The sequence below is a fragment of the Chlamydomonas reinhardtii genome, chromosome 6 (genome assembly GCF_000002595.2).
Source record: "Chlamydomonas reinhardtii strain CC-503 cw92 mt+ chromosome 6, whole genome shotgun sequence".
Lineage (NCBI taxonomy): Eukaryota > Viridiplantae > Chlorophyta > Chlorophyceae > Chlamydomonadales > Chlamydomonadaceae > Chlamydomonas > Chlamydomonas reinhardtii.
The window spans coordinates 290,780-318,220 of NC_057009.1; the positions used below are offsets into that span (position 1 = coordinate 290,780).

General features: G+C 65.5%; 6 protein-coding genes across 6 annotated transcripts; 5 read left to right on the top strand and 1 right to left on the bottom strand.

Moving 5' to 3' along the window:
- Window positions 1–1,505: 1,505 nt before the first annotated feature.
- On the top strand, window positions 1,506–3,032 carry CHLRE_06g251000v5 (uncharacterized protein). Its single transcript, XM_001696605.2, has one exon. It carries the CDS (start codon window positions 1,702–1,704, stop codon window positions 2,653–2,655), a length of 954 nt encoding a protein of 317 aa, XP_001696657.1. The 5' UTR covers window positions 1,506–1,701; the 3' UTR covers window positions 2,656–3,032.
- An 833-nt stretch (window positions 3,033–3,865) lies between these two features.
- CHLRE_06g251050v5 (uncharacterized protein) lies at window positions 3,866–10,667 on the top strand. The gene is made up of 11 exons (XM_001696604.2): window positions 3,866–4,157; window positions 4,231–4,320; window positions 4,645–4,806; window positions 5,109–6,096; window positions 6,456–6,753; window positions 7,120–7,243; window positions 7,491–7,654; window positions 7,871–8,106; window positions 8,360–8,773; window positions 9,051–9,411; window positions 9,633–10,667. Exons 1-11 carry the CDS (start codon window positions 4,092–4,094, stop codon window positions 9,859–9,861), a joined length of 3,132 nt encoding a protein of 1,043 aa, XP_001696656.2. The 5' UTR covers window positions 3,866–4,091; the 3' UTR covers window positions 9,862–10,667.
- A 48-nt stretch (window positions 10,668–10,715) lies between these two features.
- Window positions 10,716–14,419, top strand: CHLRE_06g251100v5 (uncharacterized protein). The gene is made up of 10 exons (XM_043062604.1): window positions 10,716–10,843; window positions 10,912–10,977; window positions 11,066–11,139; window positions 11,240–11,288; window positions 11,557–11,609; window positions 11,816–12,044; window positions 12,346–12,495; window positions 12,782–12,880; window positions 13,106–13,182; window positions 13,487–14,419. The coding sequence occupies exons 1-10, from the start codon at window positions 10,823–10,825 to the stop codon at window positions 13,869–13,871; spliced, it is 1,203 nt and encodes a 400-aa protein (XP_042923310.1). The 5' UTR covers window positions 10,716–10,822; the 3' UTR covers window positions 13,872–14,419.
- Window positions 14,420–14,565: 146 nt separating this feature from the next.
- Window positions 14,566–16,332, top strand: CHLRE_06g251150v5 (uncharacterized protein). Its single transcript, XM_001696602.2, has 5 exons — window positions 14,566–14,827; window positions 14,906–15,030; window positions 15,129–15,221; window positions 15,310–15,389; window positions 15,695–16,332. The coding sequence occupies exons 1-5, from the start codon at window positions 14,768–14,770 to the stop codon at window positions 15,769–15,771; spliced, it is 435 nt and encodes a 144-aa protein (XP_001696654.1). The 5' UTR covers window positions 14,566–14,767; the 3' UTR covers window positions 15,772–16,332.
- Window positions 16,333–16,735: 403 nt separating this feature from the next.
- CHLRE_06g251200v5 (uncharacterized protein) lies at window positions 16,736–19,094 on the top strand. Its single transcript, XM_001696601.2, has 5 exons — window positions 16,736–16,991; window positions 17,063–17,146; window positions 17,230–17,640; window positions 17,987–18,130; window positions 18,380–19,094. The coding sequence occupies exons 1-5, from the start codon at window positions 16,971–16,973 to the stop codon at window positions 18,536–18,538; spliced, it is 819 nt and encodes a 272-aa protein (XP_001696653.1). The 5' UTR covers window positions 16,736–16,970; the 3' UTR covers window positions 18,539–19,094.
- A 15-nt stretch (window positions 19,095–19,109) lies between these two features.
- Window positions 19,110–27,055, bottom strand: CHLRE_06g251250v5 (uncharacterized protein). Its single transcript, XM_043062605.1, has 9 exons — window positions 26,882–27,055; window positions 26,662–26,793; window positions 26,103–26,242; window positions 25,791–25,878; window positions 24,749–25,262; window positions 24,210–24,465; window positions 22,547–23,933; window positions 20,659–22,229; window positions 19,110–20,417 (listed from the first exon to the last, which is right to left on the bottom strand). The coding sequence occupies exons 1-9, from the start codon at window positions 26,931–26,933 to the stop codon at window positions 19,986–19,988; spliced, it is 4,572 nt and encodes a 1,523-aa protein (XP_042923311.1). The 5' UTR covers window positions 26,934–27,055; the 3' UTR covers window positions 19,110–19,985.
- Between the last annotated feature and the right edge of the window lie 386 nt (window positions 27,056–27,441).

The following is a 27,441-nucleotide window of genomic DNA, read 5'->3' on the forward strand; positions in this document are numbered from 1 at the left end:
CGTAACTTGTTTCTTGGGGCTCAGCTGTTTCAGCAACGGGACTACAGCAACCTGCCCCTTGCCATGTGCCCATGTCCCATCACACCCGTGTGCACACGTGCGCACCACTACGTGCGACCCCAGGGGTGCCCCGGCCTGGGAGAGCTTGTGAACCAGGCATGTCCCACGATGGTGAAACCCCTCCCCTCAAGGCACAAGACACAAGGCACGTTTGTCTTTCTTCTGGCTTACAAAGGCCCGCCTGGGGCTCGCGAAAGCGCTAACCGTCAACCGCAAGCAAGCCTATCCCGCGTCAAAGCCGCATGTATTGACGAGTGTTGCGGAACTAATGCGTACGCAGACCAGAGCGGAAGGCGGAGTGGGCTTGCAAGCGGCACGAGAGTAGGCAGTCAGTAGCGCAAGTTGCGAGTTCATATGTTACCTGGTAACCGACGGTAAACGCTGTGGACGGTCGCGCCCATGGCTGGCTGACGGAAGGCGGCTGCTGTACTAGGATGGCTGGGCTGGACGACGGCGGCCGCATCACCGCTTGCACGCCGGGCTGCACGTGCACTGCTGCTCGATGATGCCCTTGGCGCGCTGCCCGAAGCACACGCTGCGGTTGAGTTGTTGCGCTTCGCCTCGAGGATCAGGTGCTCGGGGTTGCAGCACCGTGGGTGGTGGCAGAGGTGCGACGCCTCGGGCTTCTCGGTCTGGGAAGGGAGGGGCCGCGTCCACTCCTAGTACAAGCAAAAGCAGAGGGTCCGTCTCCTGGGTTGCAATTCGCGAACTGCAGGTCATGGCAGCAAGGCTATGATGGCTGTAGGCCCTCACGGCAATGGTGACATTATGTAATTCATGTCTGTGTAGCAATGCGGGCCCAGCAGGATGGCCCCGTTCAGGCTTGGGGGGCTGCGCGCCATTAAATGGGGAACCCTGCCACGCGTGCGGCAAGCAAACGGTGGCAAGCTCCGACATTCGACGCAGAGTGCCATTGGCTTGCATGGCGTGCACACGTCGTACACGCGGTCTCATGTGCTTGTGCCTCATGGTACAGCGTGGCCGTGCTCCTGGGGTAGGTCTAGGTCCTGGACATGCCCACCTTTGCCCGCCGCTGTCCTCCGCCAGCGGCCAGCCCCCCTCGTTGTGTGCAGAGAGCTTGGCGACTCAGGAAATGCGGCACAGCCCTCATACACCCGGCCACCTTTTCTTGCTCTCGGCTAGAATTAGAATGCAAGCATTCGAGGCGAAGTGTGAGGGTGGTGGGCGCCAGGGTGCGCCTGGACCCCGGAAACACGCTGCCGCGCCGTGCTTTGATGAAACCACGAGGATGGCATGTGACCTTTATTACGTTGCGCCCCTACCTGCCGCGGGCGCTCGCCAACCGAGCGCTTGGAACCGAGTCGCTCTCCAAAATGTGGCTGCAGCTATCGTGTTGCGGCATACACGCCAGCTTGCGTTGCACGTACTCTTTGCATTGCAAAAACACAGTGCGGGGCAATGTTTCCGCACGGGCACTTAAGCCCGGTAAAACGCTGGTTTGGAATCGGGCGGGATGGGACGCTGGCGGGGGCACCAAGCCCTTGCCTCAAGCCCAAGGCCTACAGCTGCCTAGCGTCACTTGTCCATGCTTCTATAGAGCACATAATCTCTTTGCCTGCTTTCGCGACCTGCTGGCTGGGCCATCCTAGGCTTAGGAGAAGATCGCAACAGCAAACAAGGATGCGCGCCGCGCGCGTGCTGCCGCTGCTGCTCCTGGCGGTGGCGGCCTCCCGCTGCTTCGCCCAGTATGAGTATGACTATGGCTACGGCTATGGCTACGACTTTTATGATACCGAGGATGATTTCTATTATGACGAGTATGGGTACTATGGCGACGAGGACGAGGCGTACTATGAGTACTATGGCTACTACGCCGACGATTTTGCGGGCTATGAGGACTATTACATGGAGGAGTATGACTTCTTTGAGGAGTGCTTCTTTGACACCAACGGCAAGCCCGTGCTCGCGAACGGCACCGCCTCCTGCGACATTAAGATTAAGGGCGTGGACAAGCAGGCAGACCGGCTGCAGGGCGGGCTCGACGGCGTTTACCAGCTGACCAGCTGCTACAATGGCAAGCCTATGTACAAGCGCAAGAACAGCCCTGCCGGCGACGACCGCGTCCTTTGGTACTCCAGCACTTTCGGTGATTGGGACGTCTCCAAGGGTGCCGAGCCCAACGAGGCGGAGATCCTCATGTATGGTGGCGAAATGGAGCACGCCTCTGTCCCGCTCTTCGTTGGCAGCTGGCACCTGGGCGGCGATCTTCGCTCCGACACCTCACTGGGCGAGGACGACTACCTGCCCATCAGCGTGGCTGTCTCATGCGCGGACGGCACCGTTTACAAGGAGGACGACGTGACCTCCTACAAGCAGTTCAGCGGCCCCGTGCTCACTGACGAGGAGATTGAGGCCAAGTACCAGTACATCTATGAGAAGTACAGCCGTGCCGACCCCAGCCCAACCATCAACTTCACCTTCGTCGTGCTGCTGGTCATGACCGGCCTCACAATTGTGCTGGCCATTCCTTACTTCTTGCTGCGGAAGAAGGGCGCAAAGGGCGGCTCGATATCTATGAGCTTCGCACAGATGCTGAGCCAGAGCAAGAAGAAGAGTACGGGGCACATCAACTAGGCTGCCGCCGTCCTAGCTTTGCTGAGGGCTCTGTATCTAGCATCATGTGTGGATGGCCATTGCTCATCTGTAGGGTAGGTTAGACGTAGATAATGAACACGTGGGCCTGCCATGTTCGTAGGGGGCGCAGCAGGTGCAGGATAGGGGGTGGGGTGCAGACACTCGAAATTACGACTTGCAAGCGGGGTTCTGGTTGGCTGACTGTGGGGCCCACAACCCCAGGCTGCTGCTTTGGTTATGAGAGTTGCTGGCCAACTGCAGTATTTGTGGATGTCTGGGACACAAAACTGCCTGTGCATATGACTGGTGTGCTGTGAAATGGCGTGCCTACGACGTCAGCCATGTGCGCCACTGCTGTAATGTAACAGCATTATGTTTTGCCATGTTCTCTCATGGGATGGGCACGTGTGACGGGTAGAATGCAGCATTGATGCGTCGGGTTGCAGGGAGTTGCAGGGGTATTCCAGGATCGTGATGCATAGCGCGTGTGTGTGGGGGTGGGGGGGGGGTGACATCGTTTGACAGCAGTGAATATGCAACCGGGTGCGGGCAAGGATAGACCTGCTTTGCAAAAGTCCGTCTGCATCAGAGAACTGGTTGCAGCGGGGGGTAAACTGGAGCTCAAGACCACTGCTTGATGGATTCCACGTCGTCCTGTTGTTGGAGTTCTGACATTCATTGCTATGCGCGCATCGCATGACAGGCATGATGTGGCAGTCAACAGCAGCAAAGAGGGTGTCAGGAACGCAGCATCGCTCGTGCATCTCTATCAGGATGTAGCGTTCGACCAGCCGTGCACTCCTGCCCTGCCGTTGCCAGTTGTGTGCCATCTGTTGGGTTCTGGGAATCAGATGCACCCTACGGGACTTTACCAACCTGCCTTACCACTGTCCCATCGCACACTCTATCAGGATGTAGCGTGCGTGCGCAGCCAGTCGCAGGGGGGACCGCAGCACCTTGATCTCTGCAACCCCCGACTTCCACCGTGACTTCCACACCAGCTAACATTTCATTAACAACAGCACATAACTGGCAAGCCTCAAGCAGCGTCCGCAGGAAAACATCACGCAGGCTTCCGCACACACGCGCACATAGGCAGGCGCGAGAACACGGGTGAGGTCGAAACGGGTGGAACATCAGGGGGCCGCCCCGTGGGGCCGCCCAGACAATACTCGCATTGCGATGACACCCCTCCACGCATCCTCGACGCGAATTTTGTTATCCAGTACCATGGGACAACATAAGAATCCACAACAGATTTAGCGACCTTGCGACTGTCTTACGCCTGCTCGTTTCCCAGGGTTTGCGCCCGCTCTCCCTTCCTTTCTGCGGCATTCGCGCTCCCGGGAGAGCTCGGTATCATAAGCAACGATGATAATGAAGCTAGCAAGCTCGCAGCCTGAAATAGGGAGGCCGTAGGGCGAGGCTCGGGTGCCATGTCGTCGGCCAAGGCCAAGAAGGGCAAGAAGGAACGGGACGAGAAAAAGGAGCCCATCAATGAGGTGTGTAGTTCCCGTAGCCTATCTTAGCACATACAGGTGACGAAACACTTGTGCCGCCCGGCGCTGTTCGCAGGACGTTGCCGACGAAGAAGCATTACCCTGGAAAAATGTATTTCGTCCAACGTGCGCCCAGGCTCCAAAAGATAACAGCTTCACACTCGATGTAAGGATTGCGTTTCGCCGGGCTCAGGTTTCAGCAGGGGACATGAGACAGTGGCTCTGTGGATGTTGTTGTTAGTGAACGTGCATTATCATCGGCTGGGCGGCTAGAAGAGGTTTTGGGAGAGGACTTCTGGGCCAGGCAGGGGGTCCGGAAGGCGGGGAGCCAGGGTAGGCGCGGCAAACGCAGGGCGACCGGCTGTGGTCCGGCCAGAGGTTACTGGACATAGTGGGACAGTTGGCGTATGGACAGGCATGTGCACGGCACGGCGATAGGGCATGGTGGAAGTCCATAACAATACCGGTGGCTGGGCTTGCCTGGCTGCAGGACGAGTCTTTGTCGTCGGCTGTGGAGGGGCTGCTGTCCTGCCTCACCGTGTCGGACCCCAACGAGGAAGGCAACCCCACCTGCTTCGTCAGCGCCGGTTTCATGTCCATGATGGGCGTCAGCGAGCAGGAGTGCCTGGGCAGGAACAGCAACGTGCTGCAGGTGCGCGCCAGGGCGCGTCAGGGGCGCGGGGCTGCGTGTGACTTGTGTAGGGCTGGGTGAGCAGTGCGGAGTGGGTGACGCGGTGGCTAGGCACGGGCTGCTAAGGCGCCACCGGCCCGTAGTCAGCGTGCCGCGTGAGCATTCTTTGTATGCGGGCTGGAGAGCGGCATGTCGGAGACGCACCTGCCGGTGGCGTTCACATGCGTGTGGGCGCAGGCTGCCGCAGGGCCCCATGCCATAACCCTATCCCTCCGCCTCTAACCCCCTGCCCCATACCTCACACATACTGCGCCTCCATGCAGGCTGGCAAGGTGGACTCGCCGGTGGCTGAGGCGCAGCGCACGGCGGTGGCAGAGCGGCGCGTGGTGTCGCTGGAGCTGAACAGCACCCGCAAGGACGGCCGGTCCTTCCCGAGCCTGCTGAGCCTGGTGCCGGTGCTGGGCGGCGACGGCGGCAGTGTGCTGCACCTGGTGGGGCTGCAGGCAGACCTGGAGGAGCGGCGGCGGCGGGGCGAGGCGGCGGACGAGGCGTTCGTGGCGCGGTGGCAGGAGCAGGTGAGGCACCACCTGGCCGCCTTCGCGCTGGTGGACGTCAGCGGCGGAGGGGGCGGAGCAGCAGCTGCAGCAGCCGGCGGAGGAGGAGCAGGAGCGGCGGGAGGGCCGGGCGGCGGCCGGGCGGGCACGGCGGGCTCCAGCTCGGGCCCCGCTCCCGCCACCACTGCTGTGTGCGGCGTGTCTCCCGGGTTCACTGCACTGACGGGCTACAGCCAGGCGGACGTGCTGGGCTGGAACCTGCTGTGCCTGTGCGGCCCCGACTCCTCGGAGCGTGACATGCGCCGCCTCATCACCAGCCAGTGGAGCCACACGCCCAGCCTCACAAAGCTGCTGTGCTACAAGCGCGACGGCACGCCCTTCTGGGCGCTGGTGCTCAGCTGCCCGATCACGCCCGCCGCGCCGCAGCCGCCGCAGCAGCTGGGTCGGGGGCTGGTGGGCGGCAGCTCGGGGCGGGCGGCGCAGGCGTACGGCGGACTGGCGGGCCGCGCGGGCGGGCTGGGGTTGGGCGGGCTGCTGGGCGGGCTGGGCTCGGCCCTGGGGAATCAGGGCGGCGGCGCCGGCGCCGGCGGCGAGGGCGGCGGGGCTGGGTCGTCAGCTGTCAAGTACTGCCTGTGCTGCGTGGTGGACATCACGGCACAGCGGCTGCGGCGCATCGTGGGCGGCAAGTACGTGCTGGGCAAGGTCATCGGGCAGGGCGCGTTCGGGCTGGTGCGCATCGGCAAGAACGTGTCCACAGGTGAGGGCGGCCTGGGCCGGTGGCGGGTGGGCGGGAGCGGGGGAAGGAGGGCGCACGGGCTGCAACGGGACGGCGGAAGCTGGGGCCACTCGCTCTGATTGGGGCGGCAAATGGGGGGTGCAGGACTAGGGGCAGTGCCTGCGGAGCGGTGGAGGTTTTGTGCAAGGCTGGTGCCAGCACCACCACGCTGACGGACGGGGGCACACGCGGCGCATCACCGAGCAGCTGGTGTGGATGCGGATACGACGCTCTGCTGCCTCGCCAACGAGTCCGCAAACAAGCATACCTCTCCTCCCGCTTACCATCCCATTCCCCCATCCCCACCCCTTTTCCCACCCCTCTTTCTGCCCGCCCACCAGACGAGCTGGTGGCCGTGAAGAGTGTGGACGCCACCCGCTTCCGCAACATCGCCGAGATCGACCAAATCCAGGAGGAGATGAGCGTGCTGGCCAGCCTGAAGCACCCGCACATCATCCGCCTGTTCGACGTGCACTTCCAGAACAACACCTTCTTCCTGGTCATGGAGTTCGCGGGCGGCGGCAGCCTGGTGCACTTCATGCGCCACCACGGCGACCCCGTGCGCCACTGCCTGGACGAGGCCACCGCGGGCCGCGTGTTCGTGCAGATGATCTCCGCGCTGGACTACTGCCACCGCAGGTAAGGCGCGCCACGGGCGCGTGGGGTGGGGTGGGGGTTGTAAATACCAGCCCAAACTAAACCAAACCCAATGCAATAGAGCGAGGAGGAGAGCGTGGCCGATGCTTGACAACGGAGTGGCACGCGACAATACTCCCATGGGGGCTGTCTAGGAGTGAAGGTTGGGGCGCCGCAAGCGCTGAACCGAGGCCGGCGCGTCACCGCAGCCGGCGACCTCGTCACCCGCGCCTGCCTGCCTGCCTGCCTGCCTGCTCGCATGCTTGTTTGCCTGCCGGAACTGTGCGCCCCTCCCTGCCCCTGCCTACCCCCACCAACCCCTGCCCCCCTGTCCTCCTGTCCTCCCATGTCGTCCCCTGCCCCCCGCAGGCGCGTCATCCACCGCGACCTCAAGCCCGAGAACATCCTGCTGGACGACGCCAACAACCTCAAGATAGCGGACTTTGGGCTGGCGGCAGTCACGGCGCCCTTCAGCGGGGGACTCACGCTGCAGGTGGGCCCAGCAGGGCAGGAGGAGGCAGGCGGCAGGGCGGGAGGAGGCAGGCGGGAGGGCAGGAGGAGGCAGGCGGCTGGGCAGGAGGTGGCAGCGGGAGGGCAGAAGGAGGCAGGCGGGACGGCAGGCGGTAGGCGGGATGATGCTGATGGCCACCTCGTACTCTGTACATTACCTAGCACCCGTTTTCGCCGCCCGAATCCTCTTTCCCCCTCTCCCGCCCCCACTCCACCCCCTTGTTGCGCAGTGCGGCACGCCCGAGTTCACAGCTCCCGAGATCACTGTGGGCCGCGAGTACGACGGCACCAGTGTGGACATCTGGTCCATGGGCGTCATCCTGTACGAGGCGCTCACGGGGGTTCTGCCCTTCAGGGGCGCCAACCAGGCCGCGCTGTTCAAGGCCATTCAGAAGTGAGGGGGAGCGGGACAGGAGGGCGGGGGCCAGGGGCAGGGGGAGGGTGGGGCATTTGTACGGAGGAGTCTTTCATCACAGGTAGCAAAGCAGCTCAAGCAAGGCCCGGCCAGGAGCCGGTCATTGTCAAACCCCGCACAGGCAATCCCCCACACCCCTCCCTCAGCTCCCTCCCTCCCTCCCCCACCCTCCCTCTCCCTCGCTCCCCCCCCTAGGGGTGTGTACGAGCCGCTGCCCGCCTCCCTCAGCTCCGAGTGCCGCGACCTGGTCCGCCGCATGCTGCTGGTGGACCCCTCCTCCCGGGCCGCCATGGACGACATCCTGCGGCACCCCTGGGTCAGCCGCGCAGCCGCCAGCCCCGGCCTGGGCGCGGGCGGGCGGCTGGGCAGCTCCAGCGGGTTGCAGGGGCTGCTGCCCAGCGCCGCATCGCTGCCGGAGCCGGCGGATGATGGTGCGTGTGCCAGGCTGAGGAAGGCAGTGAGGGAGCGGGCAATGGGAGGGAGGGCAAGCCAGAGTGGATGAACGATAAGGCGGGACAGCAGCGCGTTTGGGTGGGGGCAAACCACGGGGCGTGCGCGAGGGCAGGAGGGGCTCCTGGCATACCGGTGAACATCCCATGTACCGCACTGCTGCGGCCGCTGCGTGCACGTGCATTCGCTGTGCCCCGCAACCTGTCGTACCTTGCTGTCGCCCTGACACCGCAGACGCGCTGATGACACGCCAGTCGTCCGGCGCGGTCGGCGGCTCGGGCCCGGGGCTGGACGGCGGGCGGCCGTCCTCCTCCCTGTGGCGCGGCGACCGGCCCGACCTCAACAACGGCAGCGGCTCGGCGGGGACAGGGGCGGGGTCGGGGGCGGGTCACCGCGGCGAGGGTCTGGGCGGTGACTCGCTGGGGCCGCCCAGCTACGCCTCCTCGCGGCCCACCAGTGCGGGCCTGGGGCCGGGCGGCGCCAGCCTGGGCCCGGCCTCGCCCGCGGGTGTGGGCCTGTCGAGCGGCCTGTCGGGCGGCCTGTCGGGCCTGGGCCTGGGCAGCGGGCTGCCGGGCGGCTCGGGGCCGGCGGGCGGTCTGCACGACTCGGTGAAGCTGGTGCTGCCGTCCGGGGGCACGGACCCCAAGGGTGAGCGACTGGGTGGGGGCCGGCACTGGGCATGCCGCATGCAAGGGGCGGGGGCTGATGGCAAGCTGGTGCGGGCGAGGAATCCCGGAGTGGAGACAGTGCCACTCGCCCCTGCTGGACGTCGGCACTGAATTCTTGTGACACGATTACTCCGTCTTGCATTTGGGCGACTATACCAGGGCTATCCTCGAAACTCCGTGACCCCCTCCTCCTGACCATTGCTCTGACGCCCTCCCCGTTGCTTCCCCCTTCCCCTGCCCACCCCCACTGCGCACAGACGACCCCATCCTGGCCGCCATCCTGCGCAGCCACGGCCACGGCACCGGCGACCCCAACTCCCCCTCGCGCAACAGCGGCGCCGACGACGGCGACGACGGCGGCAGCGACTCCCTCCGTGTGCAGCCCAGCGCGCAGTCGCTGGCGGCGGGAGGAGCGGGTGTGGGGCGGCGCGACTCCACGCCCGTGTCGGCGGCACGCATGGGCGCAGGCAGCCGCAGCATGGGCGGCATGCCCACGGCCGCGGGCGGCGGGCTGCACGGCGGCGGGCAGGGCGGCAAGGCGCGCGGCGGCGCACTGCTGCCCACACTGGCGGGCGGCGGCGCCTCCAACCCCGCGCTGAACGGCGTGCTGGGCGACAGGTGGGGCTGCTGCGGGTGGGGCTTGGGCGGTGGTGCGGGAGGCCAGTGTCCTGGGAGTGCGGGAATGAGGGGCTTGGGATCTGGCCTGGGCTCATTGGCAGCAGCAAGAGCAGCAGCTCTAGCAGCACCAGTTGATCAGACAAACGACCGGTCCGTGTGCTGTGTGACTAACGTTCCCCCTCCCCGTGTCCTGCTACCTGTTGCGACGGCACGGTCCGCAGGCGAGCGCCCGAGTCGTCCAGGTTCAGGTCGCCCGCAAGAGGCCCGGTGCCGGGTGGGACAGGCGGCATGGGGCGCGGCGGCGCCAGCACAGGGCGCATGCAGCCGCAGCAGCAGCAGCAGCAGTCGTCGCCACTCTCGGGCCAGAACGCAGAGAGCAATGGGAGGCAGCTGCCGCCCATCCAGACGGCACGAGCTGCCAGCAAAAAGGGGAACGTAGCGGCTCGGTAGTGGTGATTGGGGGTGGGGGTCGAAAGGTGGAAACTTGAGATGGGTACTGGCCGGCTCGCAGGCTTGGTGGGGGAATGTTTGTGTTCAGCCGCGGCCCCGGAGGCTCTTTCTAGGAATAGGAAGGAGGGCTCAGTCTTAGGCAAGCTTGCAGGATGCTTACTCGGAACGCGTGCAGAATAAGTTGGCAGCTACAGAACAGCTGGTCTTGAAGCACAAGTGCAGGCTGGAGGTGAGATTGCCCTGCGGGCTGCATCGCCCTGCGGGCTGCGGCCCGCGGCATGCTGTAAATGCCATCGGGCCCCAAATTCGCCGACGGCGTTGGGGTTTGGGGCGGTGGTTCTACGGAGCGTAGAAGTTCTGGCGTGGACTTGGCGGTAAAGACGTTTGGGGGTTTGAGGCGCATGCCCCCAAGGGAAAGATTTCCGGGCGTTGATGCTGCGGGAGTGCTGCGGGAGGGGTCACCTAGTACGCTGTGTGTGTGATGGGACAGAGTTTAGGCAGGTTGGCGAGGTCCCGTAGGGTGCAGCTGATGCCCATACCCCAAGCAGACGCTGTGTAGACGCCGCGGGCCCGAGGGCAACTACACGGCACTGAGATGCAGTACCCTTTGCGGCTGTGTCCTTACCGTGTGTTCAGGGGCGCGGCAGCGACGCAATGCGTATCACGCAACGCAGCAACAGCTGGAGTGGCAGGGCTAAGGAACGTGCGAGGGCACTTGAGGGCCTGGGGAAGGGGCAGCCCGGGGGCGCGGTTGACTGCTGAGGCAGGTGCCAGGATGCACGCGTGCCGGCCGCGAATTGACCCGACGCGTCTTTCATGCGCCAAGTGAATAAAGTATGTGTATACATTCAGAAGACACACGTTGGCACCACCAGAGAAGAAGCCCCGCGTTGCGAGTGTAAATGGCGCAATAGAAGTCACACAAGAAGCGCTGAATTGCCTCTTGATAAATCAGGACGAAATGGACAGCTTTAAAGGACAAGTAAGAGCTCAGCAGGAGCGCCGCAAAGACCGATCGCAGAAGCCAACATTCGCTGCCCTGGCGCGCAGGCAAAGGATCGTTACGCGTTTTGGGAGACGCAACCAGTTGCTCAATTCACGGAGGGCAGTGAACCGGTGAGTCGACAGGCCCCTGCGTGCACGCCGACGCCGTGTCTCCGGCACGGCCTCGACCCCCCCCCCTGGTCTTGCCACGCTCAAGCAGGCGGAAGACGGGCCAATCGACAAGCCCAAGACGGTGCAGGATGTGCGCCAGGAGCCGTACTCGCTACCTGACAGGTGAGTGTCCACATAAAGTGGTCAAGCGTTGGAGGGCCTTGCAGGTGCTCTGGAGGGGACCCGACTGACTGACCCGCATTGTTGCTGTTGCTGCGTGCAGCTTCGAGTGGTGCGTGTGCGACCTGACGGACGACGCGGTGGCCCACGAGGTGCGTGCAGCCCCGTGCGCTACGCTGTGGGGGCAGGGGGAGGGGCGAGAGGTTGCTGCGGCGCAGCAGGGATGGAGGACGTGCATGTGGCGGGAGCAGATGGACCCGGGAGCGCCCCACTGGTGCCGGCGCGGACGTGAAAGCCAGGGTCGAGCGCTGACTGTTTACTACCAACCGGGTCGCTCCCGCCGCTGCCAGCTCCTCTCATGGCCTCCATGGGCGTACCTCATGCTCCTCCTCCTCCTCCTCCTCCTGTACGTACGTGCAGGTGTATGAGCTGCTGAGTAACAACTACGTGGAGGACGACGACGCCATGTTCAGGTGCGGGGGCGGGGGGAGAGGGGGGCCGGGGGGGGGGGCTAAGAAGGGCCGGGCTGGGGTTTCGGGGGCTTCGGCACCGAAAAGCAACCAGGGCGGGCTGAGAGGGCAGGTCTCCCTCGAGTGGGGTCCTGTGCACGTGTCAAGGACCCGTGCACATCGCTGCTTGCGCAGGACCACTGACTCTTCTCCTCCACTGCACACTCCAGGTTCAACTACTCGGCCGCGTTCCTCAAGTGGTGCCTGCTGTGCCCGGGCCACAAGCTGGAGTGGCTTGTGGGCGTGCGCGTCAAGACCAGCCGCAAGCTGGTGGGCTTCATCAGCGCCGTACCCGCATCCATCCGCGTCAACGCCGGCCGGGTGCCCATGGTGGAGATCAACTTCCTGTGCGTGCACAAGAAGCTGCGGTCCAAGCGCCTGGCGCCTGTGCTCATCAAGGTATGTGTGTGTGTGTGTGTGTGTGTGTGTGTGTGTGTGCGTGCGTGTGTGTGTGAGGGGGAGGGGGAGGCGGTGGGGGCCGTGGGTTTCTAGCCGCTGCTGGTGTGGCGAGACAGCGAGGCAGGGCACTGCCTGCACAGCACTGGCCGGCGTCTCCATTGGGGGTCTGTCGCCTTGCATTCCATTCGATCTGCGTTTAGACACTTACACTCCCGATAATTGCCTTGCTCACTCCTCCCTTACTTCCTGTGCTGATGCCTTGCCGCCCCGCCGCGCCCCCGCCCTTGCCTCTGGGCTGCAGGAGATCACCCGGCGAGTGAACCGGACCGACATCTGGCAGGCCGCCTACACGGCCGGCGTGCTGCTGCCCAAGCCCGTGGCCACCTGCCGCTACTACCACCGCTCGCTCAACCCGCGCAAGCTCATCGATGTTGGCTTCTCGCGCCTGGCGGTGAGGGGGGCTGGGGTGCGGCAGCGGCCAGGGGGTTGCTGGCACCGGCACTGTGGGGTGGGGGCGGGGGCTTCCCATTGGGTTGTTGACAAGCTACTTGGCCAGCGCAGCGACAGCACACTGACAGCTTGGGAGCCAAGGTACCACTGGTGCAGCCTCTTCCTCGTTACCCTCGCGGAATTAGCTCGCATCACCCGACAGCGCCCTTAGGCCCACCAACCGGCTAAACTTGCGTCTCCCCCGTCCTCCCTCGCCGCCCTGTCCTCCCGGCCGCCTCGCCCGCCAGCCCCGCATGACCATGGCCCGCACCATCAAGCTCTACAAGCTGCCCGACATACCCGTCACACCCGGGCTGCGGGAAGCGCGGCCCGAGGACGCGCCCAAGGTGGGGCATTGAGCAGGGCGCAGGGGCGGATGTTCGTGGCGCGGCGAAGGCGTGGGGCCGTGAGGCACGGAAGGGATCTGAGAAGTCTGCAGCTTGCGGTGCAATGCCCCGACCCGCATGCACTGCTATGCTCGAGTATCGTACGTCAGTGTGCGTGCCGGCGCCTCACCACCTACCACTTCTCCGCCCCCTCCCGCACGCCACACGCCATTCACACATGCACAGATTGCCGAGCTGCTCAACTCGCAGCTGGGGCGCTACAAGCTGACTCAGCACTTCAACGCCGAGGAGGTGGCGCACTGGTGGGTGGCGGGGCTGCAGGCGGAGCAGGCGGGGGTCAATCCCCGAGCCTGGAAAGCTGAGAACGCTGGAGGGGGGCTGGATGGCACGAAGCAGCGAGGGATAAGCTGCGGGAAGGGTGCATGCTCGCATCCATCGGGCAGTTGTTGCACGGGCTGTAGGAGGATTGCACGTGCTGCCCTCCCCGCCTCCTGCCCCACCCCCTCTCCTCCTCGCTCTATTGCATTGGGTTCAGTTTAGTTTGGGCTGGTATTACAACCCCTCCCCCAACCCTCCCTCCCCGCCCCGTTCCTCCTGTTGCGCCAGGTTCCAGAACATCGACAACGTGATCAACGCGCTGGTGGTGGAGGACCCCGACTCGCCCGGCAGCCTGACGGACGTGGTGTCCTTCTACACGCTGCCCTCCTCCATCCTGGGCCACCCCCAGCACACCGAGCTCAAGGCCGCCTACCTCTACTACACCGCCTCCACCGCCACGCCGCTCAAGCAGCTGGTGAATGACGCCATGGCGGTGGCTGCGGCGCGCGGCTACGACGTGTTCAACGCGCTGGACCTGATGCAGAACGAGTCCTTTCTAAAAGAGCTCAAGTTCGGCATGGGCGACGGCCAGCTGCACTACTACCTCTACAACTGGCGCCTGGGCGGCGGACACAGCCTGCAGCCGGGAGACGTGGGGCTGGTGCTAATGTGAGGCGGGAGCTCCGGCGGTGGCAGGGCGGCAGCGGGCAAGGAGCAGGCGGCGAAGTGGCTCGCGGGTAGGAAAGAGGTGGACGGCGTTGGTTGCGGGCAGGGAAGAAGTGGGAGGGGTCGCGCGGAGTGCACTGCTGGGAACGCAGCAGGTTTTGCAGGTGCGGTACGGCACTGACAGGCAGGCGCGGCAGCCTACTGCTGCAGGCGGAGGTGGATGGCTTGGGATCAGGCGACTTGCCAGAGAGGACGCTGAGGGCTGAGGAGTTGAGGCACAGCGGGGGCACTTCGAATAGGGCTGCAGGCGGCGGTGCGCCGGCGGGCGGGCGCCGTGGGCCTGACATCTGGGGAGCGGGGTTTTGTACGTGGGCGTGAGCCCGAGCATTGAGGAGGGTGGGTGCTGTGGTCTCAAGAGGTGGGCGCTGTGGTCTCAAGAGGGTGGGCGCTGTGGTCTCAAGGAGTCGCACTGAGCTGGCAGTGGGCGTGTGGGAGGTGGAGGCATTCTATATGTTCTGGAGCAAGGTGACCGCACAGCTGTAAAATGCACAATTTGCATGTACCCCGAACGGAGGGGAGGAGGGGCGAAGGGGGCTCGGGCAGGTCGACGGACACGGACAGCGACTGAGCTGTCGCCTGGACCTGGGCCGCAGAATAACTATGCCCAAACGAAAAAAATGTTATGCGTGCACGTTGCGGTTCCTGCTGAGGGACTGCTCGGCCAGCGCGGAAACCCTGACCAGTGTTCTCGACGAGTGGCCCTCATGGAGCCGTTCTGGGCTCCTCAAAATGGGCGACCCCGAAACATTCACCTTTGTGACTAGGGACTTAAAGTTACACACAGCAGTCCTTAATTACCCACACATAGAGACTGTGCTCTGTCTCAGCAAAACCTGTGCAAAGATGTCGATTGCTGCACTCCGGAGCTCGCCGAGCCTGCCTGCGGTCCGCCATGGCCGCAAGGTGTGCACACGTATCACTTCTGGCGTATCTCGGGGCTTGAATAACCTTTGTGCGGCCCCTGTCCTAAACTGTGGACAGGCTGTGCGCGTGCACGCTGCTGCGGACAACCAGCTGCTGAAGAAGCCTGAGCTCAAACGTGATGGCCAGGAGCAGAAGCGGTTGTTTGGCGACGCCAGCGACGCTTCTTCGCCTGCGTCCACTGGGTGAGCATGGAATGGACTCCCACGCTTTCGATGTCTTGCTTGGGACTTCCGCGAAACCTGGCGCTTGACAATCACTATGTTCAAATTATCATGTTCAGGGCCGTGACCGTGGAGTACCAGCGCCAGCGTGCCAAGGAGATGCGCCAATACTTTATCGACCTCCGGACTGAGGAGTTGAGGGGCAAGACCCAGTAAGTGTTGCAAAGGAGTCGATACATATTTATAGCTGTTAGAAAGGTGGGTTCGTTGTCTTACGAGGCGCTGGCTTCCTGACCGCAGGGCTTTCGGGTGGACGCCCAAGAACGAGATTTCCAACGGGCGCTGGGTGATGTTTGGCCTGCTTGTTGGCATGCTGACTGGTAAGTGTGCGAGTGAAGACGAATGGAAGGGACGGGGGACAGGGGGGAAATGGCAGCGTGGGTGGGGATAGGGTGAGGCGAAGTGGTGCGCAGGGTCTCCTGTGCCAGCCCCTGCCCCCCACCACACTAAAGCGTGCCTCGTTTTGGGCAGCTAAACATGGTGTGCACGCAAGCAAGCACACTACAAGCACACCTATACCAGCGCGGTTGCGCCTGCTTTGGGTGCACGCCGCACACCTGCACCAGACTGTCCCTGAGTCTCCGTATGGTGCGTCTCTAACCCGCACCCTCCGTTGCCTTTGCAGAGTACGCAACGGGCGTCGACTTCATTAACCAGCTCAAGCTGATGGTGTCCTACCTGGGCATCGTGGACCTGGACTAAAGCAGCAGGCGAGCAACCTGCAGCAGCGGCCTATGGAGCGACTTGGACGTAGAAGGCTTGCGATGGGCCGTCAGGAGTTTAGAGGTACTGACAGGGGTAGGGGTTAATGGGGTCCAGGCTTGGGTTTAAGCCTGATAGCCAGTTGACTTGCTGGTTGGTGGCGAGGCGTGCAGCTAGCAGCTGCACTGAAGGCTGGGTAGGGAGCCTTGCAGGAGGGATGCGGTCGTGCATCGTTTTTTATCGTGTGGTCGTGTGCCGTGTAGTGTCTGGTAATGTGTTCAGAAAGTGACAAGCAGCAGTGACAGCCGCGTTGCTGGGATGGCTACTCCCGCGCATCAATTTTGGCTTCAGTTTAGGTAGGGAAATGCTCGAGAGAAGATGTTTTTGGGCGGCCGATTGTGCCCCGGTTGGGTGACCATGACCAAAATTGATATGACGCTGTCGGCATGCTGCCACACCCGTGCAACTTGCACTGACCTGACGGATGTCCAAGGCGGTATCTGCCCTATGCGGGCTGGCGTTTTAACGCACTATGAACACAACTGTACAACATGTCCTTTTCCTTGATGTGCTTGCCGCTTGCGCCTCGGGTCTCGTTTAGTGTGTGGTTCATGCCGTCAGCCGTCAAGTAGGTTGCTACGGAGGGCCGCCGCACTGACAGGGCATGGCTGCCTTGTGTATGCACTTGCCTTGCGGATCCCGCCGGGCCCCCCACATCGTGCTGTCTGGTGAATCTCAGGAAAGCAGCAGGTGAAGGCGGTGTGTTGCAATGATTTAGATCACATTGCGAAGGTGCCGCTGAGGGAGGGTACGGTATACATGGGGTCACCGACAAACGCGACTGGGGCTGGCCGGCTGGGGCTGGGCGGGGGCACGATGTGCGCACCCATGGCATGAAGCCGTGGACCCCCCGCATGAACACCAAGTCGATAATGCCGTACTTACAAGCCGTTTCAGATTAGCGCCTATTATGAAGACTGCTGCATATCGGCACTGAGCCGGTGAACGAGTCGCGGCCGTGCGACGGACTGGTCTAACAAGCTGTGGCCTGAGGAGAAACATTAATACAATTAGCATTGGGGGCTGGCCCCATTCAGCAAAAGCTTAGCCGTGCAGCGGTCCTCGAAGTCAATTCCTCTCGCCTTTAGCGAGTCACAGGCGTCGCTTGGATCAAGGGAGGCTGTATTTTATAAGCAGCTATGGATGATGACGCACCAAAGGTACTCACTAGCAGGCCTTGCACCTGCAGAGAGCACGCACCATTCAACGCCTGCCTCGGCATGCCGCGCAGGCCGCGCCTAAAGCTGGTCGGCGTGCAGCCCGTACCGCTAACACATGGGGCGATGACTCGGCAGCACCACCGGAACCACAGAAGGTAGGGCCGTTGGCAGCTTGCCCATGTGCGCGAGCACAGAGAGGAGCTCACGTAACAACGCTGTCCCCTTATTGACTGTGCAGGGTGGCTTCGGTCTAGATTCAGGCTTTGGGGGTGGAGGCGGTTCGCCGCGGGGGAACGCCTTTGGGGCCGAGGACTCCGCGCCCCCCAAACACGTCGCCTCCACCAACTTTGCGCCCTCCGGCGATGATGAGCCAGCGCCGGCGCCGTCGCGCCAGCGCACCGGTGACGCCAGCGGCGATCGGCCCTCACGTGGGGGTGCGCCGCCCTCGCGGCCCCCGCCCGCGGAGATTTTGGGCGAGGACAGCAAGAAGTTTGTGGGCGTGTCGCGCCGCAAGCAGGAGCAGCTGGCTCGCGGCGACGACGAAGTCAGCCGCAAGAACCTCAAGTACGAGACGCTGACTGCGGGCGTGGACGGCATCATGGAGATCCCGGAGCTGGAGGAGGAGGGGCGCGAGGACCTGTCCAACATTGTGCGTGGGGAGGAGGGGGAGGAAGGCGAGAGTACAGCTGGCGGCATTAGCGAGCAGTGGGCAAGCGGTTATGGGGGCTGGCTGCTTGGGCGCACTGCACGAGGTGTGACTGGCATGCTTAATGTGGGCGGACGTGGGGGCAGGAATGAGCCTGTCGGGAGCCTGGATCGGTGTAGAGGCTTGCACCTGCATAGCTGAATCAGCGTGCGCTTGGCCCGCCTCCGAACGCTGTGACACACATGGCCGCACTCAGCTGCCGCACTCCTGCCCTGTTCCCCCTAGGCTATCTTGGGGTGGCAAGCACTAACACGAACACGTCCATACGCACATGCACATGCACGCGCAGGTTGCTGAGGCTCCCAAGGTGCGCACCAACAAGGTGCAGGGCATGGAGGAGCTGGAGGAGGACATGCACTACAAGCTGCCCGCCATGGACGACCGCGACATCGACCTGTCGCTGCTCACAGCGGTGCTGTGCTCCTCAGAGCAGGTAGGAGGCGAGGGGAGGGGGCGCGGGGGTGAGGAAGGGGCAGCAGGGGCAGGGACAGTGGGCGCAGGGTGAGTGCGAGCTCAGGCATGACAGAGACCTCCGCGCCGGTCGCGCCTGGCACCCGGGCTGTCTATCACGCAGCCAACCAGCTCAACCGGTGGCAATGAGCCGTGGCTCCCGTGCGCCTCGCGTCCCGTGCGCCCGCCGTCCTCACACCCGTTCTGCGGGGGCTGTGGCCTGCGTGTGCAGGTGGCTGAGGCGGAGGACCCCTGGGACCCCGACATCGTGCTGACGGAGGTGGCGTCCGCCATCAACGCCGAGCGCGAGAAGGCGGAGGGCGGCGAGGCGCCGGACGACATGGGCGGAATGCGCGACGAGCAGGGCATGCCCATGCCCATCAAGCTGTAGGCAGTGGCGGGGCCGGGGGCCGGGAGGGGGGCGCAGCAGGAGTAGGAGGAGCGACTGGGGGCCGCCGCCGCAGCAGCAATAAGGGGTGCCGCGCAGCTGGCTCGTGAAGGAGTGGTGTTGCAGAATGGTGTGCCACGTGCGCAGCGACCTTGGGCGTGTGCGACAGTATGCAAGCGGTGGTGCTTGTAGCTGGGCGTCGGTGGCGGTGGTGGCCATGGTTACCGGCAGCGCCTCAGGCGCCCTAGCTGACATGTGCCAAGGACAGGTCTGGCCCAGGCTCTGGCTGGCTAGAGCCGCTGCAATAGCGGTACGCTGGACCCACGGGCATGATGGTGCCAGCGGACGTTGTCAGGGTGTATGGAGTCGTGGGGCAGGGCGGGCTGTACATAGGGGGGGGGCGGTAGGCAGTGCAGTACAGGGCCCCGGCTGCGGCTGGTCTGGGCGTGCTGACAGGCACTCAGGCAATATATAACGGTATAACTGGCTGTTGGCGCGCGATAGCCATCAGATTGAACACGAAGCCACTTGAAGTCTGGTGCAAATATAGCATCCGCGACCTTTTCAAGTTCTCATGGTCTCGGGGTTAGCGGGGCCCTCGTGCCCCCCGCAGTCCAGGCGCCGCGCCCCACCCGCACGGAGCCCAGTGCGTTGGCGACCAACTTGGGGTCAGGTGGCGGGGTGTACGGGGGCTATCGGCCGCCGAAGCGGCCTCCCCTCGTCGACAGACATTGCTGGACGGCAAAAGAGGGTTCACGCCTCAAGATCCGTGAACCGCTTGGGTCACGTGAACCTGAACCGCAGCCCGCAGAGTGTACGCCTTGAAGCGTTGCAGGTGTTACAATTTATGACATCGCGATGGCCCCCCGCCAACTCAACGTCGGGCCCTTATCCAGGTTGACCTTGCCGAGGCCAGGCAGCAAGACTCACTGCCAACTAGGCAGCGTGCGGGTGGGAGCCACACACATCGGGACTACGCTTTCCTGCCCCTTGCCATGTTCCATCACGTCGCTCATCGGTCCGACAGCGCTCACAGGGACGCGAAGGAGTGCAGAAGCCCATGCAGCATTATAGGGGCCCCAAATCCTTCCCCACCTCTCACGTCACGCCGCCACCACTGCTGGTCGGTGGGCACTGGGCTGACGCGTTCACGCATACACAGACACACACTCTCCAGGCCCTGCCACTCCACACGCAAGCATACATCCGCATGCGACGGCCGAGCCCAGCCAGCCCTTGCAAACATTCCACAACACTCCCCGTTGACTAAGCCCACAACACAAGCACGTATAGACAAGGACAGCTCACGAATTGCACCTCATTCCCACTAACAGCAAGTTGAGCATTCTCTCGGCTCCAACACCAAGGAAAAGCCTTGGCATAGCCGCAGCCTCCTGCGATGCAAGCCCAACAACAAAACACGAGCGCAAGAGTAAAACCCAGTTGTGCCTCATCTCTTCGCTGCGCCGCTGTCTACCGCTCCCCCCGCCGCCGCCGCCGCCGTCGCCGCCGCTGTCGCAGCCGCCCCCTCGAGCACGTTGACCAGCGCCTCCGCCAGCGCGGCCCGCAGGATGGGCTTGGTGAGGAATCCGTCCATGCCCGCCTCGAAGCAGGCGTCCCGGTCCCTGTCGCTGGCGTTGGCGGTCATGGCCAGTATGGGCACGGCGCAGCCCAGCCGCCGTATGGCGCGAGTGGCGTCCACGCCGCCCATGACCGGCATGGCCATGTCCATCAGCACCATGTCAAACATGGGCGCGGCGGCTGGGGAGGCGGCGGAGGCGGCGGAGGCGGCGGAGCCAGCTGCCAGCACCTTCTCCACGGCCTGCACCGCCTCCAGGCCGTTGCTGGCCACCTCACAGCGCAGACCCAGGCTGGCAAGCATCTGCGTGTGGGCGAGTGGGTGGGGAGGGCAGGTCAGACAGGTGAGGGCTCGGGAGAGGGAACGCTAGCATGCGCAGGGTCCGAAAGCCACGGACGATTTCCGGACCACCCACACCCTTGCAGCCGTGCTGTCTCAGCCAGTAACCCCCAACCAGCGCCCCCCCCCTCCCAGCGAGCGGCCACACACACCCTCACCCTCCCCGCTCCCGCACGCCGTCCCGCCTGCCCCGCCCCTGCCCCACCTTGCGCGCCACCGTCTGGTTGATGAGGTTGTCCTCCACCAGCAGCACACGCCGACCGCTCAGCGCGCCGCCAGCCTCGCCGCCGCCACCCGAGCCGCCAGCAGCCCCGGCCGAGCTGCCCGGCCCGCCCGCCCCGCCGGCGCCAGCAGCCCCGGACACCGAGACGCCGCCATTGCTGATGCTGGGGCTGAGCCCGGCGGTGCTGCCGCCGCCCCGGAGCACGGACATGTGCGCGGGGTGCGGCGCGGAGCCCAGCTGCCCCGCCGCCAGCAGCGCCGACATGGACGTCACCACCGCCGCCGAGGAGCCGGACGGGCCGGGGCCGGAGCAGGAGGACGCGGGCATGGGCGTGAATGGCAGCGCTGTGCCAGGCTGGGGCGCGCCAGTGCTGCCCTCTGGCCTTACACCGCCCCCGGGCCCTGCGCCCGGCCATGTCGCGGGCGCAGCGGTGGCCCCGGCCGCAGCCGCCGCGGTGGATGACGGGGTGTCGGACCCGGCCGCGGGCGAGGCCGGCTGCATGGCGGCGGCAGTGGACGTGCGCGCTGACGCCAGCCCCGGGGCCACAGCCGGGCTCGGCGAGCAGCCCGCCCTGACGTCGCCGCCGCCGGCACCCACCCGTGCGCCCGCACAGGGCGGCGCGGCGTGCCCCGGCCCCGCCTCCAGCCCCAGCTCCGAACGCAGCAGCGAGCCCACATCCGGCGGCCCCTCCTCGTCCGCCCGCCCGCCCGCAGCCCGCCCGCTGCTGCTGGCGTGCGCCGATGCAGCTGGCAGCAGCGGACCGCCGCCGCCCGCCGCCGCCGACGCGCGCGCTGACACCAGTCCCCGCTCGCCGCCACCTACGCCGCCGTCCAGACCAGCGTCACAAGTGGTCGCGGCGGCATGGGCTGATGTCCCAGCCGCGTCATCCGCGGCGCAGCTGCACGAGCCCCGTGCGGCGGCCAGCACGGACGGCAGCGGCGGCGCGCCCCCTTGCCACGAGGCCGCCGCGAGCTCCTGCACGCAGCCGCCAGGCGGGTGCGGCCGCGATGAGGCCGCCGGCGGCGACGCGCCAGCGGCGCCGCCCTGGGACTCACGAGCAACTGCCAGTTGCGACCCCGGCTGTGGCCCGTCGCCACCCAACCCTCCGTCAGGTGTGGTGCAGCATGGCTGTTGCTGCTGTTGCGGTTCCCCGCAGCCCGCAGTGGCACCCGCCTCGGTGTCAGAGGGGCTGTGCACCGCGCCTCCGTCCGCCACCGCTGCAGCTGCTGCCCTTGCCACCGCCATCGTCGCTGCGTCTGCGTCCGCCGCGGCCTCCGACTCCGAAACCGGTGCCGCAGCCGCTGGCGGTGGCGGCGGCGGCGGCGGCGGCGGCACGGCGGCTGCTATGAGCGGTATGGTGAACCAGAACACGGAGCCGCGGCCGGCGGCTGAGTAGGCTCCAATGCGGCCGCCCAGCACGCCCACCTGCTTGCTGCAGATGGACAGTCCCAGCCCGGTGCCGCCCTTGCTCCGCGGCTTGCGCATCTCGTCCTCGGTGCCCTGCACGTACTCCCGGAACAGCGCCTTGAGGCCCTCGGGCGTGATGCCCACACCTGCGTGCGTGTGTTAAAGAGCACAAGGAAAACGTTGCGCAATGACAGTGTATGCGATGCAGCAAAGCGACGGTGCGTGCGTGTGTGTGTGTGCGTGTGTGCGCATGGGATGGGGAAGGAGGCAACCTGATAACACAAGACACTGCCGCAGTCATGACGCACTAGCGCCACAGACGTGGGCAAATGCGCCACATGACTTTGGGGGGCCTGAAGGGAATGTAAGACTTCCAACGCCCGATACGTGCCATGACCAGGACACCCAGGCCGCAGGTCTACCCGCCCCCGCGCCGCCCCGTGCGCCGCGCCGCTGGCCGCACCTGTGTCCGCCACCTCGAACAGCAGCCAGCGCGGCTCCGACTCCATCAGCTCCATGTCACCACCCGGACCCCCCGCGCCCGAGCCAGCCTGGCCCGCGGCAGCGCCCGAGTGAGCGCCCGAGTGAGCGGCCGCCGCGGCCCCCGCACCGCCGTGCTGGGCGGCTGGCTGCTGCGGTGCGGCCGCAGGCGGGTGAGTGGGCCGGGCGCTGTCCGGCCGCCCCGGCCCCGTCTCCAAGCTAGACGCCGTCGAAGGAGCACTGCCGCCCACCGGCACAGCGCCTGCCTCCGACCCCGCCCCCTCTTGAGCTGAGGCGGTGGCAGTGGCAGTGGCAGTGCCACCTGCGGCGCCGCCCGGCCCGTGGGTCGTGTCCTGACCCTGGGAGGTGCAGTCTGGCTCCGCGCCAGTCGCGCCACCCAGGCCCGGCACTGGCCCCGCCGTGAGCTGCTGCGCCGCGCCCAAGGCCGCCTCCGCCGCACCGCTGAGTCCCAGCCCCAGCCCTCCCTCCCGCGGCCCCGAGTGCGGCGCGCTGCTGGCGGCGCTGCTGCCGTCCGAGTCGCACACCAGCACCACATCCAGGCCGGGCCCACCACCACCGCCACCGCCGCCGCCGCCCGCGTCCTTACGGCCGTCGTCCTTGCCGGCACCCGCCTGCTGCTGCTGCTGCTGCTGTTGCTGCTGTGGCGGGGCGCTGGGTGCGGCGCCGCTGCAGGCCGGGGCGGCTGTGGGCTGCTGGACCTCGCCGGCCGGAGCCTCTGTCTCCGGCAGCGCCTGGGGCTGCGCCTGGGGCTGCGGCCGCAGGTGCGAGGGCGCCGGCCCCAGCCCCGCCAGCTCCCTCATCAGCAGGTTGTTGTCGGAGGAGGAGGCGGGCGTGGGGTGAGGCTGAGGCGTGGAGGCGGCGGAGGGAGCCAGCTGGTGCGGCTGGGGCTGGGGCTGCGGCTGTGAGGAGAAGGGGTTCAGGTAGGCGCCCGGCCCGGCGGCGGCACGCGGCGTGTACTGCCCCTGAGTGCTGCCCCGCCCCTCACCAACACCACCACCACCACCGCCACCTCCTCGCCCGCCTCGTCCGCCCGCCGCGCCCAGGCCGCCACTGCCACTGGTGCCGCCGCCGCCGCCGCCTGCCCCGCCGCCCAAGTGGTGGTGGTTGTAGGTGGGCGGCGCGACCACAATGGCGCTGTAGCCGGGCGCCGGCTCGGGCGCGTAGCCGGGCGGCACCTCGCGCACCCGCAGCTGTATGTGTCCTGCCTTGGTGAACTTGGCGGCGTTGGTGTACAGGTTGAGCAGGATGCCGCGCACCCGGTCCGCGTCGCAGTACACGGGCCGCCCGCCCGCCGCCAGTGGGCCGTCCAGGTGCGGCTCCAGCAGGGCCACCTCGCCGCCACGACCCACCTGCGCGTTGGCGTGTGCGCGCGTGCGTGTGTGCATTTGGGAGGGTGGGTGCACATACGTACGTCCAGGAGCCCCTAAGAGGACTGCTGGTCCAACCCATGACAAAATGCCGCGAGCAAGGTTCGGTATTGCACAATGCGCCCGGGTTAGGGTCGCGTAGCGCCACCCCCCCCCCCCTTGCCCGTAGCCCCGGTACCCACCCACTCCAGAACTCCCGGCTGCACTCCCCATCCCCTGCCCGAGCCCCCCCCCCCACACACACACACACCCTCTCACCATGGCCTCCACGATGCAGTGCACCTCCGCCACCAGGCGCCTCAGGTCCGTGGCGGTGCGCACAATGTCCAGCGCCTTGCCCGCCTCCAGCTTAAAAAAGTCCAGGAAGTTGCTGACGGTGGACAGCAGGATGGAGCCGCTGACGCGGATGGTGGCGGCCAGCTCGCGCTGCTCCGCCGCCAGCGGGGTCTCCAGCAGCATCTCGGCGGAGGCCAGGCAGCCGTTGAGCGGCGTGCGCACCTCGTGGCACATCAGGCTGAGCGGGGCGGGGGGCGAGGGGGCATAGCGGGCATAGCGGGCGCGGCGGGAAGGGCATGGTGAGTGGTGAGCGAAAACCGTAACAGAAAGTATATATGTATAAATATACTGGGTATCGGGTGGCTGCCCATCACCTCCAGGACGGCGTCCCACAGCACTTCCGCGGCTCTCCTCCTCACGCCCTGCCCCCGCGGAGGTCGACAGCCGCCCGCCCGCCCCTTCCCCTGTGCCTTTGCCCCGCACCGCCTTCCCCCCTTCCCCCATCCTCCTGCTCCTCCCACCTCATGAACTCGGACTTGGCCTCATTGGCCGCCTTCTCCCGCGCCACACTCAGCGCCCGCTGCGCCGCCTGCGCCTGCGCCGCCGCCAGCGCCCTCTGCGCCGCGATGCGCGCCTGCGCCTCCGTCATCTCGCTGCTGTGCGCTAGCGCCGCCAGCTTGCTGTGCGCAAACATCTGGCGCTGGTACCAGTCCGCCAGGTAGGCCATCAGCCCGCCCACCGCCCACGCCACCGCCACGTGCACCGCCGCGTCAGGGGGCAGCAGTGCCGCCAGGCTGCTACTGCCGGTGCCGGCGCTGGTGCCGCTGTCGGGGCCGCTATCAGCAGTGCTACTGCCGGTGGTGCTGTCGGCCGACGCCGGGGGTGCGGAGGCGGCCGCCAGCAGCCCGCGCAGTCCGCTGCCGCCGCCCAGCACCAGGTACTGCATGAGCGCGGCGGGCACGGCCTGGATGGCGGTGCCCACCCACCAGCGGATCTTGAGGAAGGTGGAGGTGCAGATCAGGAAGAAAGCCACGTCTGCACGTGTGCAGGGGTGCGGTGGGGGCGGTTACATTCATGACTGGTTAAGGGGGGACGGGAAGGGCCAAGGCGTGGGCAGGGAGGCGGGAGCGGGCGGCGTGTGGGGTGATTGCGTTGATGGCGTGGGGGGATGCTGCTGGGGTTCAGCACGTGGGCACGTCAGCACGCCCGACACGGTGCACGGGTGCACTGGCATGGCGCCTCCGCCCCGCTACCGGCCTCGCCTCTGTCAAAGGCTCCGCTCCCTGCCATTCCCCCAGGCCCTTCAACTTGTCGTTGCGTCCTAGGTCTACTTTACTTGGGCTGGTGATAACAAACGCCCAACGCTCTTTGCGCCCCACCCATTTCCTTCCCACACGGCCCTCCCCTCTCGATGCCTTGACTAACGGAACATATTTCTTTGGGCTCGGGCAAATTAACCCCCCCCCCCCCGTGTGGTATCCTGCTCCCGATTTTTAACCTTACAACCCCTCTGCGCTGCCGCCCGGTGCTGCCGCCCCCCTTGCCCGCTGCCGCCTCACTCACAGACGTAGTCGCTGCTGTTGTCGGCGGACAGCGAGGCCAGCAGGTTGCAGATGGCGAAGGCCATGCACACAGACAGCAGCACTTCCTCCTGCGCCGGCCAGGCAGGCAGCAGGCAGGCAGAGGGCGGGGTGCGGGAGTCTATGCGGGCACATACACATGAATGCGGCCGAATGCACACGCCATGCGTCACGCCCATCATGACCACGCACCCGCCCTGCCATCATTCCATTCTACCTGCTCACCCACCAGCCCACCCGCCAGCTCAACGCACCTGGCTTTTGGCAACCCCCGCCCCCATCCCGCCCTCCGCACCTGTCTGGCCGCCTTGTCTCCCAGCCTCCTGCTGCGCCTGTTAAGCAGCCCCAGGAACAGGTACAGCACCGCCATGTTGGCCAGCTGCGGACCGAACTCGCGGGCCAGGTCGGCGGCGCGGCGCAGCAGACCCGCTGGCTCTGAGGGGGGGAAGGGCGGCAGGGGGGCCGGGGGGTGCAAGTGGGGGAGGTGAGGGCAGGGGTGGAGAAGCGGGGACAGCGCGGCCTGAGGCGGGCTCAGGGGGATCTCACGGCGTGGAGGCCGGGAGCCTGTTAGGGCCGTGTATCTGCCTGTTCATCGCGTGAGCTGGTGCAACTGCTGGGAGCGACTCTAAACCCAGAAAGCCCGCCGCTCCGTCTGCGCGTGCCCACCAACACACCAACTCGGCCACACGCTGCGCAGCAGTCTGCCTACGATGCGTACTTCGCACAGTGTCGATGTATGCGCTACTTGCCAAAAGAACTGCAAACGGGACACCTGCTGCACTGGCTGCAAGCCCGAGCGAGCCCAGACCCCGCTTTCACACAGCACGCCGCGCCGACCCAAACGCCCAACATGCCTGCATCGAGTAATATCTTGATAAGCTTGGCAGTTATCCGGAAAAGGTAGCAGGAGACGTCGAAACAGAAAATGAATACGAGGACTGGCCAGCGCCGACGAGCGACGGACGCCAAGTATTCTCCCTCCAGCGCTGCATGTATAGTGGCGAGCTCGTGAGCGAAGTGTTGACGGCGCGCGCACGGGTTCTACCACAAATCAATTCGTGCGGTGCCGCTTACCTGCGCTGCTAAACGTCAGCGCCAGGGGATGCGAATCCAATCCTTGTTCCATTTAGCAGCAGCAACTGCAGCCCCTCTACCCTGAACCGTGCCAGTTCTTGGGCATGCTTCTGACCGGTTTTCCACTGCCGCGCCGCTAACATATCGCATCAGACGTATGACTGTTGAGTAGTACCATCTTCGTTTACTATTATGAGCACTGCAAAGGTTGCCTATGAAGGATGGCCGTAGGGAAGAGCGAGCACCCCGTGTGTGGACGGATCGTACGGTCCGCGGCTGTGTGTGTGTGCTCCACAGCCACCGGTGCCCCACTGATTCGTGACCGTACCCAAATGACCCACTGAACACAGAAATGGCAGAGGTATGCGAATGGCGTATTCGTTTATTTTCTTGGACGCTTGCGTTATGTGGCGCTTGGAAGTACTGTATGTGAGCGTGTGCCGACGAGCGTGCCAGTGCCTGCGAGGGCACTCGGGCAGGCAAGGGCTGCACTCCTCTGCCAGTCTGCCTGCACGGATGCGACCACTCCAAAAATGTTCCGTCAAAACAATGGTGCAGCT